The following is a 12,354-nucleotide window of genomic DNA, read 5'->3' on the forward strand; positions in this document are numbered from 1 at the left end:
AAATGTTTGTGGCAGCTCTGTTAGGACATGCCACACGCATGAATCTCAGAGTCAAAGTTTGCTGTTCCTGCAAGTTGTTCCAGAGTGTAGCGTCTTTCCAAGTGATTTGAAGAGTGTCTCGATTGTAAATCTCCCTCCAGTACATGAATTCTGGAATAGCTGTTTTGAGAATTCAAGTGGAAACTCTCACCAGTATAACCGCTTGCTGGGTTTTTTTCCATTGTTTTCAGTTCACACTGGAGAGCCAGGAAGTTGTTACCAGCTGAGTGTGTAGTCGGATACGTTAACCACGGCAAGCCTCCAGACAAAACTGTTTTTGTGTGTTTCCTTCACCCCTGCCAATAAAATCCATGCAGTTGGAGGAAACATGGGCATAAAAACAGTGGTCTGAAATGCAGTGCAGCTGTAAATATTACTCTGCAGAGATGAAAAGAAAGTTTATGTATTTCTTCTGGGTAATTAGTGTAATGATACATACAGGCTTTTAGCAGTATAATAGCTCCAGTCATCCTTAGAGTTCATACCCAGTAGTGCACACAAATGCATTTTAATTTTTAAAGTCATAAATAACTAATTTGCATCCCCCAGGGCTTTCCACTGGTAGTCTGATAGGCTTAGGTCCCACTTCTGTATTGCGCAGGGTACGTTCCTTTTCATTTGATGTAGGAGCGAGCTCCTAATAAGACCTACAAAGGCTTCACTAATGAGATGTGTGAAAACTCTCCCCAGCAGTTTAATATTTAACTGATGTCATATTTACACCATTCTGTTTATGCCCATAATGTTTTCAGTTAAGGCATTTGAAGCAAGTCAGTTCTGGCTTATATATGACAGAAATAAACACCTTGCTCAAGTGGTATTTGAGAGAGGAATAACACTTCGTTTCAGGAGTTACCCAAGACAGAAACTTGCAATAGCAACAAGAAAAAGCAGCCACTGAGACAGATGTGTTTGAGATGTGCTTTGTAATTGTGCTGTGGCTTGAAGATTAAGCTTTTTGAGTGAGATGGGAGGAGGCAGGGGAGAGAGCGCGCTCTAGTGACTGCATGACAACTTGTGACATTATATTAATTCTCCGGCTTTTTTTTTTTGCTGTTTTAGGACCTTTGCACAGAACTGTAGAAACATCGAACACTTAAATCTAAACGGGTGCACAAAAATCACTGACAGGTAAGTCAAAGGGGTTTTTTGTTTGATGGAGAAATTTGGAAAAAGAAGTAGCTGAAGGTATTTTTAGTGTGTCTGCTGTTTTGCAGCACGTGTTACAGTCTTAGCAGATTCTGTTCCAAGCTGAAACATCTGGATCTGACATCTTGTGTAGCCATCACAAACAGCTCTTTGAAAGGCTTAAGGTAAGAAGATTCAATGTTTTGTGTTAAAGGAAAGCGTTTAAAGAGCTGTTCAACATTTAATAAAGTTTAAAAAAAAAAGGGTGCTGAACCTTAATACTGTGTATCAGCACTGACTATATCATATATCTAGCACTTCTGGGGTGTAGGCTGTGATGTTTGTGTGTGGTCTTTTCTCGTGACTTTTCTGTGGAGGCCTGGCACAGTCCGCTGGCTGTCATTAATTTCTAACAGTGTGTTTAATTTGGGTTTCCCACTGTTATGACTATTTCAAGGCTGGATTTAACTTTATGTATTTTTTTAATTCTCCCAGTGAGGGTTGCAGAAATCTGGAACATTTGAATCTTTCCTGGTGTGATCAGATTACGAAGGATGGTATTGAAGCACTGGTGAAAGGGTGTAGTGGACTAAAAGCTCTATTTCTTAGAGGTTGCACACAGGTACATAACTGCTTGGGTGATCCTTTAGGAATAAAATTTTATTTTGGGCTTTTGAAACCTCCATGAATTAAAAAATACCATTTTTGTTCTCTTTTGTTCAATATTACAAGATGTGTGCATTCTTTGGGCTGCTTTGCTGTGCTTTTAATTTCTTGTTTCTTTTCCTATGTCTGATTTAACTGCTAAATGCAGTTAGAAGATGAAGCATTGAAACACATTCAGAATCACTGTCATGAACTTGTAATCCTGAATTTGCAGTCCTGTACAGTAAGTATTTCAAGCTTCAAAAGGTACATTCTCTAAGAATCATAAACCATTTTGGGATGCTAATGAATTGATCTGCTACACACACAACTCAAATAATACCTCTCTGCAGTCTACAGAATTTTGTGTGGAGGTAGAGGTCTTAAATGGGCTGGCTGTTTCTACAGCTGAGTGTGGATTTGGGGTATTGGGTTATTTTTAACTGTAGCAAGCTCTAGAGTAAGAACTGACTGCATTTATTCAAATCTCATAAACTGTGTATGTGCTAAACCATGTTGTTTTAGAGAGGTAGCTCTTGCTATCCCATCCATTAAGGTCAAACATTTTGGTCTACTCATAATTTTAAGGTGTCTAATTGAGCAGAAACCTTGTTCTGGGCTACATAATTGAGAGTAAAATGTAGTGGCATCATTACTGAAAATGATTCAGACCGATCTAGGTAGCAGAAGGGCATGCTTTTTCAAAAGTAATGGAAGAACACATTCATTTGTAATGAAATGCCTGGGAATCATTCATGTACTTTTAATTCTACTTAGCGAGTACACAAAAATTACATTTGCTCTATTTTGTATTTGTTACTTTGTTGTTTCTGATGTGAATGTTTAGGAATGGGAAAGATCTCCTTTTAGATTTTAAATGTATTTAAGTCACTTTTGTCTGTAAATAAGCCTTAGAAAACATTGAAATTAATTAGAATTTCAGTCTTTTCTGTCATGCAAATTTGAAAAATGAAGCTGTTAGATTATTTTATTTTTTTTTGCTTTTGGAAAGTTCTCTATGGTTTTATTGCTAGAAGGCATCATAAAATCTGCTTGGGCTAAAACTTTAAAATCTGTTTGATGCGTTATCCCTGAATGAATGTGGCATGAAACCATTTTTTATTAAGATTGGATGAAAATTTTTGAACATAATAGATTTATTTGAAGTGTTGAACGTTTTGCAGTGTTAGGAATTATTAAAAGTTACGATTAAAAAAACCTGCAGAAATTAAGAACAATATGAATACAAAGCTTGAGCTTCCATGAGCCAGATGTTTAGTGAAAGAAAATTTTCAGATTTTTCTATCTGAATTTAGGTGCCCACTGAAGTTGGGCACCTAAAGGTAACGGAGTGGAAGGAAGTTCCTTCTTTTGGTCCGAACCACACTGAAGTATATAAGGTTAATATGTAATTTTCTCCCCTTTCACTCTTCCTTTTGCTGTCCTCCTCCTCCAAAGTTCTTTTTCTGTTGTGTTTTACCTGAGAGTAATGACATATATCAAGGCCAGCTTTTCCTGATTAAAAAACCCCTCGTATAAGTGAAAGTGTTTTTCTCTTTGAATGTTTTGAGTTGATAGTCTTGTGTGTCCTACCTAGTTATGTGTGCTTTAAAGCTTTATTTCACAGGAGATGTGTCCCGCTCGCTGTGGTTTAGAAGTGTATTTCCAGAAGCAGCCAGGCTCTTTATGCTCAAAGGGCTAGCACTGATTTTTACACAGCAGGTCTCCTTGTGCTTTATATGATCCACACTTTAATTCGAGTGGCTCCGTTTTATGGACCTTTGGAAATGCCAGGCCAGCTCAGGCAGCTCTGAAATAAACTGATACTAACTCCGGAAGCTACACATCTGAAAGGTGACATCTTTAGAGTGTAGAAACTGGGGACTTGCAGGCGTTTTTTGAGCACTTTTCTTTCCTGAGAGGGATGTAGGCACTGAAATCACAGGCAATTTCAGAATGGAAAAAAATTCACATATAACTTGAGGGTTTTATTCATCTCAAGCAGCAGCATAAGATTGACGTAGTCCTTACCTCCAAAATAGTTCCTGTTCCCGATAACAGTGTCACAAGGTATCTCTCAAAGAGAGCAAAGCAGTTCCAGAAAATATCTTCACATCTGTAGATGATGCAGGTCCTTCTGGATCTGCAAAAAGAAGACAAGACTTCTAGATTTCTGTCTGGAATAATTTTTATGTGACAGAACGATTTGGAAATTTAACCTACTGATATTAAGAGGTGCTGGGTTGGGGGAGGGAGCATAAGGTGATCTCCTTTTGTGCTGAGCTACTGCTATTTCTCATCCTTTTTTTGTCTAGGAAGGGTAATGTTCCTGGTAATAGCCTCAGGAACATGCTATAGTAGTATTAGTGTACCTAGAGGAGTGGCTTATAAAAGCAATGTGTAGTTTCAGTCAAAATACAGTAAAGGTCTTTGCTATCATTGGAAGAGTAATGTTACGCCAGGAAATAAAATAACCCATTTCACTATGAAAGATTAGTCATTCAGAAAAATTAAATTCTTGGACTTAGGAGTGGGAGGAGGAGAAAATACTTTTTCCAGAATAGAAGACCTGTAAACAAAATAATATTTGCACACACACCCAATAACCTAGTTCCTGTTGCTATTTTGTATGCAGCTGCACCGGGGCTATTTCTTATAGTTCCTGTTTCAGGAGAAACCTTTTTTATTCATATTCCAAATTTAGAGTTACTTTTTTCAGAATATCTAGTACAAAACAATTTGAGAAATGAAAAACCTCTTTTGAGTTAAATACTTCAACTAAAGACAGCTGCATAACCTGGCTCAAACCAGGAGACTTTTACATTTATCTTCTGTGAAGAACAGATTATATGTAATTGTCTGCCTGTAATTCTTGCTTTGAAAATTACTTGGAGATGAAGGATTTTTACCCTTGGGTACTACTGCTCCAGTGAAAATAGGTAGTTACATCTCATGCTTCCAAGCTTTAAGCTCTCTTTTGCACTGTTCCAGAACTTACACAGTCACTGGAACGAAAGACCTGAACTCAGCAAACATGTAAGAAACAAGCTGTATCACACAGCGACAACTACAATTAAAAATAAAAATAGTCAAAATTATGAAGCAAAAGCAAAGTGACGGAGGAAGACAAAACCAAACAGCTCTCCTCTGTGCTTCAAACTGCCTTTGAGCAGTATTTGACATCTGTGGGAAAATACACAGTTAAGTAGGAATTGTGTGTGTTGTCTTCAGTGCTATCAATGACGGTAATTTCACGACAGTGTTTTTTGGTTGAAAATCCACAAGTTGCCATGGTTGTATACAATGTGACACTAACAGTTCAGTAACATGACTTGACTTTGGGATTTAGCCGATGACTTGATAATGTAGTAACTTCAACCTTCTTCTGTGTTGCAGCAAATTTCAGATGAAGGCATTGTAAAAATCTGTAGAGGATGTCATAGACTTCAGTCACTCTGTGTTTCAGGCTGTAGCAACCTGACAGATGCTTCTCTCACAGCGCTTGGTCTAAACTGTCCAAGGCTGAAGTGAGTATGTCATGAGCGTGTCGTGAGTATGTCATGTTGTTACTGGCCTGATCTAAGAAATGAACTTCTGAAGCTAATCAGCTGATATCCACAGGTTTGATTTAGCTTCATGTTGTTTGTGTTACCTTTGCCATCAAAAGAGTAAGTTAGAAGTACCAGCAGAACGTGAACTTGAGAGCTGGTCCTCTGTAGCCACCATATGAATGTAGTACACTGTATATTGGAAAACCAAGAATTAATGTATGACAAATAAAACATGTTGAACCTAGCAGTTCAATTCTGTGCTTCTAGCTAAATATTTTAGGTACTAATTACAAGCCAGAAGAAAGGAAGATATAAAGCCCATTATTTTTTTAAAAGGTAAAAATATCTGTAGTTGTGTTGTGTCTTGTGATGTTTGTACTCTGATGTCATTTTATGCAGTCATTTGTCTTGTAAAAAATAGCTAAATCATACATGAATATTATATTTACAAATTGTATTAGAAATGTGTTTTTAATATGCTCTGCAGTATGTTCTGGTATTCTTAAACTCTGATGTGGAGTGAGCTAATGCCTCAGCAAGCACTGAGGACTGAAATTTATGGAATATATTTTGAGTAGTAGGGGTTCGTCAGTTAAATATAATATAAACTTTTACATTGATGTAATTTGCGCTAACATATGTTATGGTGGTGTTCTCAGAAGTGGGGAGAGCTTCAGCTTTAATAATGAAGATCCATCATACAGCAGCTTTCTGCTTATAGAGACGTATAATACTCCTTCTAAGGTCTAATTTTAATGTAAATTAAATCAAAACAAAACATTGTTGGATGACACTAAATTGTCTTTTATGACAAGACCGTGCAGCTGTCGCAACTTGTTATATTTCAGTCACAGATAAATGGAGGAAAGTAGATTGTAAAAATTAGGGGAAGCTACATTCAAATGCCAATGTGCAATATGCTGTCACACAGTACTCCTTTAGCTGATTGAGTGAAAAAAAGCTTTTGTTAGTACAGTAAACCTGTCCTTAAGACAATTCCAGAGTTACATTCCTTCATGTAATGGTTCGTACTTACAAGAGCTTATGTGTGCCCACATCTGGGGCTTGGGAGTCTTCCGACACACTTAATTGTGTTCCTTAGAAAGCTGAGGTGTTATTATCGGTCTTTTTCCACAATTTCTCTCATTCTCTCAATTCACGACTCAGATTGGGGGTAAAAAAAAAAAGGTCTAAAGTGCAATTAGTTGTGCAATTCTTTCCAAGGGCAAAGAAGGGCAAGAATTCTTTCCACCTGTAGCAGGAATTGTTTTGGCTTTGGTAGGGAAACTGTTAGCCCCTGTCTGTGCCACGAGGGGGAAGGCGTCTGCCATTCTGCTTTCATGAAGAACAGTGTCCAGAAGAAAATGATCCTTTGCAGTGATTAGTGCAGAGGAGCATGTGATGGAGGGACAGGTGATACAGCTGGTTACATCTAGACTTTTGGGATCATGTATGGAATGTACTTGATAAAAATTTTGATGGAAATCAAAGGCAAATGTAATTCCACACTTGTTCGTACCATCTGAATATTTTGATTCTGGGTACGAAAGAGAACTCTCCTGCCTCTGTTGGATGTGCTGGCTGTGTTAGGAAGCTGTTGAGTGTTTTCTATGCTGTGCTACTCTCAATTTGCTTCAGGGTCTTGGATGTGGCCTTTCTGTGAAAGTGCTGTGTTCTGCAGCTATTGCTGCTCACAAATGCCATCTCCTTGGAAAAAAAAAAAAAATGCAAACCCTAAGCTTTACCAGCTCCCTTCAGCTGTTTGGTTTTTTTTCTCCCTTGGTCAAGATTTAGCTATCTCCTCATCCCTTTTTGTATCTGCTCATTTAACTACTTGATACCTTCTCTGTTTTTCTCTTTTAGTGCTTTTTAGTGTTAATATACTGGTAGGTGTTTTGGTAAGGCTTATTGAGAGAAGCACCTGTGGACCAGGAATGTCTTTTCCAGGTGGGACTGTGAAAATTAGGATCGTATTGCCTTTAACCCCACTAATGTTCTCTCCCACCTGCTGCTAATTCAACAAGGGTAGGGAGGTGATGTGTGCAGAGACACTCCAGGTGTGCCCAAAAGACACCTGTAGACAATGAAGGCAACTGTGAGGTCTGTCTTGGAGAACATTGCTTTATATGAGTGGGGAATCCACTCTTGGATATTATTTTGCCTTGTCAGCTCCTATGCTAGGTTCTTTGTCACAAATCACTGGATGGGAAATAACAGTCATCTGTATCTGGCAAAAAGAGGAGGCCTCTCTAAGTACAATCACTAAAACAAAGCCAAAATTAGAGCTTTGCTTATTTTCATGCTGACCAGTGCCTTCCCACCTGTTTTTCATACTGAGGCCTGATTGATGCAGCATGTGTGTGTATAGCTCACCTTCCCTTCTCTGCTCTTCTGACTGACTGCACACCTAATTTCGGGGAAGCTAGAGCTGCTAGTCTTCTGGTTTCTTAGCCCTCTGTTTCCATACTCTTCTTTGCAACCAGATGTACAGTAAGTAGCATCCTTACTGTTTTGCACGCTGTGGATATCACTCTCCCAACCTTAAAGACAGAAATGTGATGGGGTTGAGGATCTAATGGTGGTAGGTGTAGGTGGGATTGAAAGTGAGTAATTGAAAGCAGTAAGAAGGGTAACAAATGCAACCTGTATCCTTTGGTTTTTTGGTGGTGGTTTTTTTTCCCTTCCTATTTGGTATGCTAGGTTATTTTCAGACTAGCCTGAAGTATTTTATGGTAGGTTGCTAACTGCCCTTGATGGAAGGGCACAAAGTTCCCAAATGTGAGGCTGGAAAATAAATCCAGAGGTGCTACAACCATCCATTTGGGAAGTGGTACCTGTCTTGTACCTCTCTCTTGGCTGCTCTTGAGTTTCCATCATACATCCGAACCTTGTTGAAGATTAGCACTCTGAAAGTGGCTTTCGAGGCTGTATCCTGTGGGGCTGCTTTCTTCTAAACTCAGCTGCACTCTTGCTTTTGGCTTGGAAGAGACTGATCCAGCAAAGCCCTAGTCAGAGCCCTACATCCTGTGCTCTGATGGGGTTGTATTTTTCTGATGCACTCAGCATGGTTTACCTTTGCACTTTCTCTATAAAGAGCTTTCTAATGGTCTCCTAAACCATTGAAAGGATCTAGATGCCTCTAAGTGTTACCACAGCAAGAGGTTCTTTTGTCCATCTTTCCCTGCCTCTTTCCCATTGACCCCAGTATAGAAGTAGTGTTTGCTGTGGTGAGTGGGTAAGTTGCACTTAGGTTTGTGCTGCTCATTACACGATCCTATGGTTTCCCCTTATTTATCTTGATACTTACACATCTTGATCCACCTGCAAAGTAAACAATGACAAAAAAACAGTTATGGGATGGAGGCCTGTTCTATCAACTAGAATGCTATTTGGGGCAGTTGACCTGTTTTTGTCAGTGCTGCTTCCCAGTACCTCTCAAAAGAGTGTTAGATTTATATTTCCAAAACACTGTTATTTTCTTTAAGGCTGTGTTGGTGTAGCTTATTGTTCTTACTGTGGGCTTGGAGAATTTAAGCTCCTTGCTTTCTGGTAACTTGTTTCACTGTGCTTCACGTGGAGCCTGTGAGGGAATTTCTAGTAAGCAGTGTCTCAGTTTTGTGGCTTCTCAGCATCCTGTGTTCAGACAACAGGTTTTAGATGCAAGCTTCATCTGCATTGTCCTTAACTTGGGGTTTATCTTGTTGAAGACCAGGACTCTGGAAGTGGCTTTCGAGGGTGTATCCTGTGGGGCTGCTTTCTTCTAAACTCAGCTGCGCTCTTGCTTTTGGCTTGGAAGAAACTGACCCAGCAAAGTCCTAGTCAGAGCCCCACATCCTGTGCTCTGGTGGGGTTGTATTTTTTTGATGCACCCAGCATGGCTTTTACCTTTGCACTTTCTCTATAAAGAGCTTTCTAATGGTCTCCTAAACCATCGAAAGGATCTAGATGCCTCTAAGTGTTACCACAGCAAGAGGTTCTTTTGTCCATCTTTCCCTGCCTCTTTCCCATTGACCCCAGTATAGAAGTAGTGTTTGCTGTGGTGAGTGGGTAAGTTGCACTTAGGTTTGTGCTGCTCATTACACGATCCTATGGTTTCCCCTTGTTTATCTTGATACTTACACATCTTGATCCACCTGCAAAGTAAACAATGACAAAAAAACGGTTATGGGATGGAGGCCTGTTCTATCAACTAGAATGCTATTTGGGGCAGTTGACCTGTTTTTGTCAGTGCTGCTTCCCAGTACCTCTCAAAAGAGTGTTAGATTTATATTTCCAAAACACTGTTATTTTCTTTAAGGCTGTGTTGGTGTAGCTTATTGTTCTTACTGTGGGCTTGGAGAATTTAAGCTCCTTGCTTTCTGGTAACTTGTTTCACTGTGCTTCACGTGGAGCCTGTGAGGGAATTTCTAGTAAGCAGTGTCTCAGTTTTGTGGCTTCTCAGCATCCTGTGTTTAGACAACAGGTTTTAGATGCAAGCTTCATCTGCATTGTCCTTAACTTGGGGTTTATCTTCCTGTATCTTTCCTCAGATAACACTTAAGAAAACCTGAGCGTTACGCTGTCTTACTGAAACAGGACATCAAACTGCCTATAATTATGTATAATTTATTTTCCACTAAATGTTGAGAAGATTTGAGGATTGGACTTAATCTGTTCTGTGACTATCAGAAGATTCTAATAATCTGCATCAGAGCTTTTTAATTACAAATTACTGTGAAATATAGGCATAGATATACATTTGCTATTGGGAGCTTTAAGTTGCAGAAGGCAGATTTGTATCTCAAATGCATTTGCTTTTCTCTCTGTTAATGTTTTCTTTAACATTTAAAACTTTTCCAGGATTTTGGAAGCTGCAAGATGTTCACATCTTACAGACGCTGGTTTTACGCTTTTAGCCCGGGTAAGGGTCATTTCAGAAGTTTAGAGCTTGCCTTGTTCTCATTGCTGCTGAGCAGCTGTGAATTGAGGTAGTCCTGCTGGGAAGGAATATGAGAAAAAGAAAAATAAAATAGGAAGAACCCAGTGGAGGAGGGGACAAAAAGTGATTTTATTTCTGGATCGTAGTTAGAGCTGCAGCTTGATCTATTTTGCCATCTATCGTTGCATTTTTCATCTTTTTTCCCCTCTTTTCAATTGAAATTTATTATGCTTAACATAACTCTAAACTCATGTTATGTATTCTAGCCAAATCTCCCCTATAAAGATCACACATACCCATGTGATATTTACACCCCAAAAAATCACCATATAATATATTAATCTGAGCATACCTTTAAGTTACAAAAATACTTACATTATACATTATAAACTATAAGGACTTGTGCCCAGATTCATGCTGTAAATATGTAAAGTAAGCATATTGATGGTGTCAGATGCTTCAAGTTAGAAGCATTTGCTGGTTTAGGAAATCTCAACACAGGAAATCTCCTCTGAACAGGATTCATTTACGCTGCTGATATTCAGTATGAATGAAAGGGGGTTTTTTATGCCCCAGTGGTTAAACAGAGTGGTTTTCTAATCATTCAGCCTTGGGCTTTTGGTAGTCACCTCAAGTTTGCTTTTGAGAGCTGCAAGTTAAACCATTGCTTCTCATGCTGGTAAAAAAGGGGTTGGTGTTTGGGCTGAGCCGTGGCACCATGTGGTCTGCTGCGAGGTCACAAGGTTACATCATTTTCTTGTAATTAGCCATGATCGGATATTGAAAATGCTTCTAAAAGCTTACTCGGGATCTCTCGGGTTATTGGGAAAATTGCTTGTGTAAATGTGAAGTGCTGCTTTCTCCCAGCCTTGAAGTGGACCCTATTTTAAGATTTTCAACATTCATTAGCAAAGCAAATTGCTTTTAAGGCTTCTTTCTAATACGTGATGGTGAAGAGAGATCTTCCATGAGCTTAAGTGTGTTTCTGGTTAGTTTGGTGCAAGCTGATGCAGGCAGCAGTGGGATTCACCTGTGTGTGGATCCCTTAGCTTCAGTGCACGGGCTAGAAATACCAAAGGTTGGAATTGAAATTGATCCCAAAAGAGGGAAGGGAAGCAGGGGCGGGTGGGTGCTGATAGACACTGTTCAAACCTTACAGAGAAAGAAGGAGATATTTCACTCAGTCAGAGAAATGCTGAAATGTAGAGGTTTGAGAGGGGGGTGGTGTATTGCTTGTGGATTATTTTTAATTTTTTTTAACCATTTTTTGCCCTTTGGTGTTCAAATACTTGAAGGGATTCAGCTCACGATTTCCTCTTGGAAGCTGTGCTATCCCATATTACTAGCCCTGTGCATGATTTCATGTCTGTGCGTTGGTTTATTTCATCTTTTGTTTATCTATTTGGTTTTTTTTGTTTATTTTAGAATTGCCATGAGCTGGAGAAGATGGACTTGGAAGAGTGTGTTCTGGTGAGATTTAATATCACAAGGAATATTGAACGTCCAGTGTAAGAATGCAGTGCATTAGCACTTCCACTTAGATTTGCTTTATTTTTTTTACTAATAGTGTAAATAGTAGTAAATAAAAATAATTATTGGGAAATTCTATAGAGGGAAATACTTGAAAACTAACAGTTGATTGGGTGTTTTCCACAAATAACAGAACTTTCATCTGGTAGAGAAAGACACCTTACTTGAGGGTTGACTCTCCTGCTGTCTGTTGCTTATGGCTGTTTGTTTGGTTTCTTTTATTTCTAGATAACCGACAGCACATTGATACAACTTTCTATACACTGTCCTAAGCTACAAGCATTGGTAAGTTTAACTCTTTGTTTGTGAACTTTAATACATCCCCCAAAACCACACGCATACTTAGCTCCTGCCATACAAAAACAGGCTGTTCACTCGGTATCTGGAAAGAGTTCCTGATGTAGTATGATACTATGCAAGTAGATGTTAGTTTTGTAAGTATTCTAAAAGAAGATTACTCCTAAAACATTTACATGCATTGTGTGATAAAAAAATATTACCAAATCAGTGAGTCATAACCAGAAAGCTTGTATTTCCTTCATA

General features: G+C 38.9%; 1 protein-coding gene across 1 annotated transcript in view; it reads left to right on the forward strand.

Moving 5' to 3' along the window:
• FBXL2 (F-box and leucine-rich repeat protein 2) overlaps positions 1-12,354 on the forward strand; it is a 78,223-nt gene that overhangs the window by 58,541 nt on the left and 7,328 nt on the right. Inside the window, exons 13-15 of the mRNA XM_014941564.1 lie at positions 10,203-10,263; positions 11,707-11,751; positions 12,040-12,096. Coding sequence (XP_014797050.1) covers positions 10,203-10,263; positions 11,707-11,751; positions 12,040-12,096 — 163 coding nt within the window. The remainder of the gene's footprint in view (positions 1-10,202; positions 10,264-11,706; positions 11,752-12,039; positions 12,097-12,354) is intronic.

Source organism: Calidris pugnax, unplaced genomic scaffold (assembly GCF_001431845.1).
Source record: "Calidris pugnax isolate Ruff unplaced genomic scaffold, ASM143184v1 scaffold23, whole genome shotgun sequence".
In the NCBI taxonomy this organism is placed as follows: Eukaryota; Metazoa; Chordata; class Aves; order Charadriiformes; family Scolopacidae; genus Calidris; species Calidris pugnax.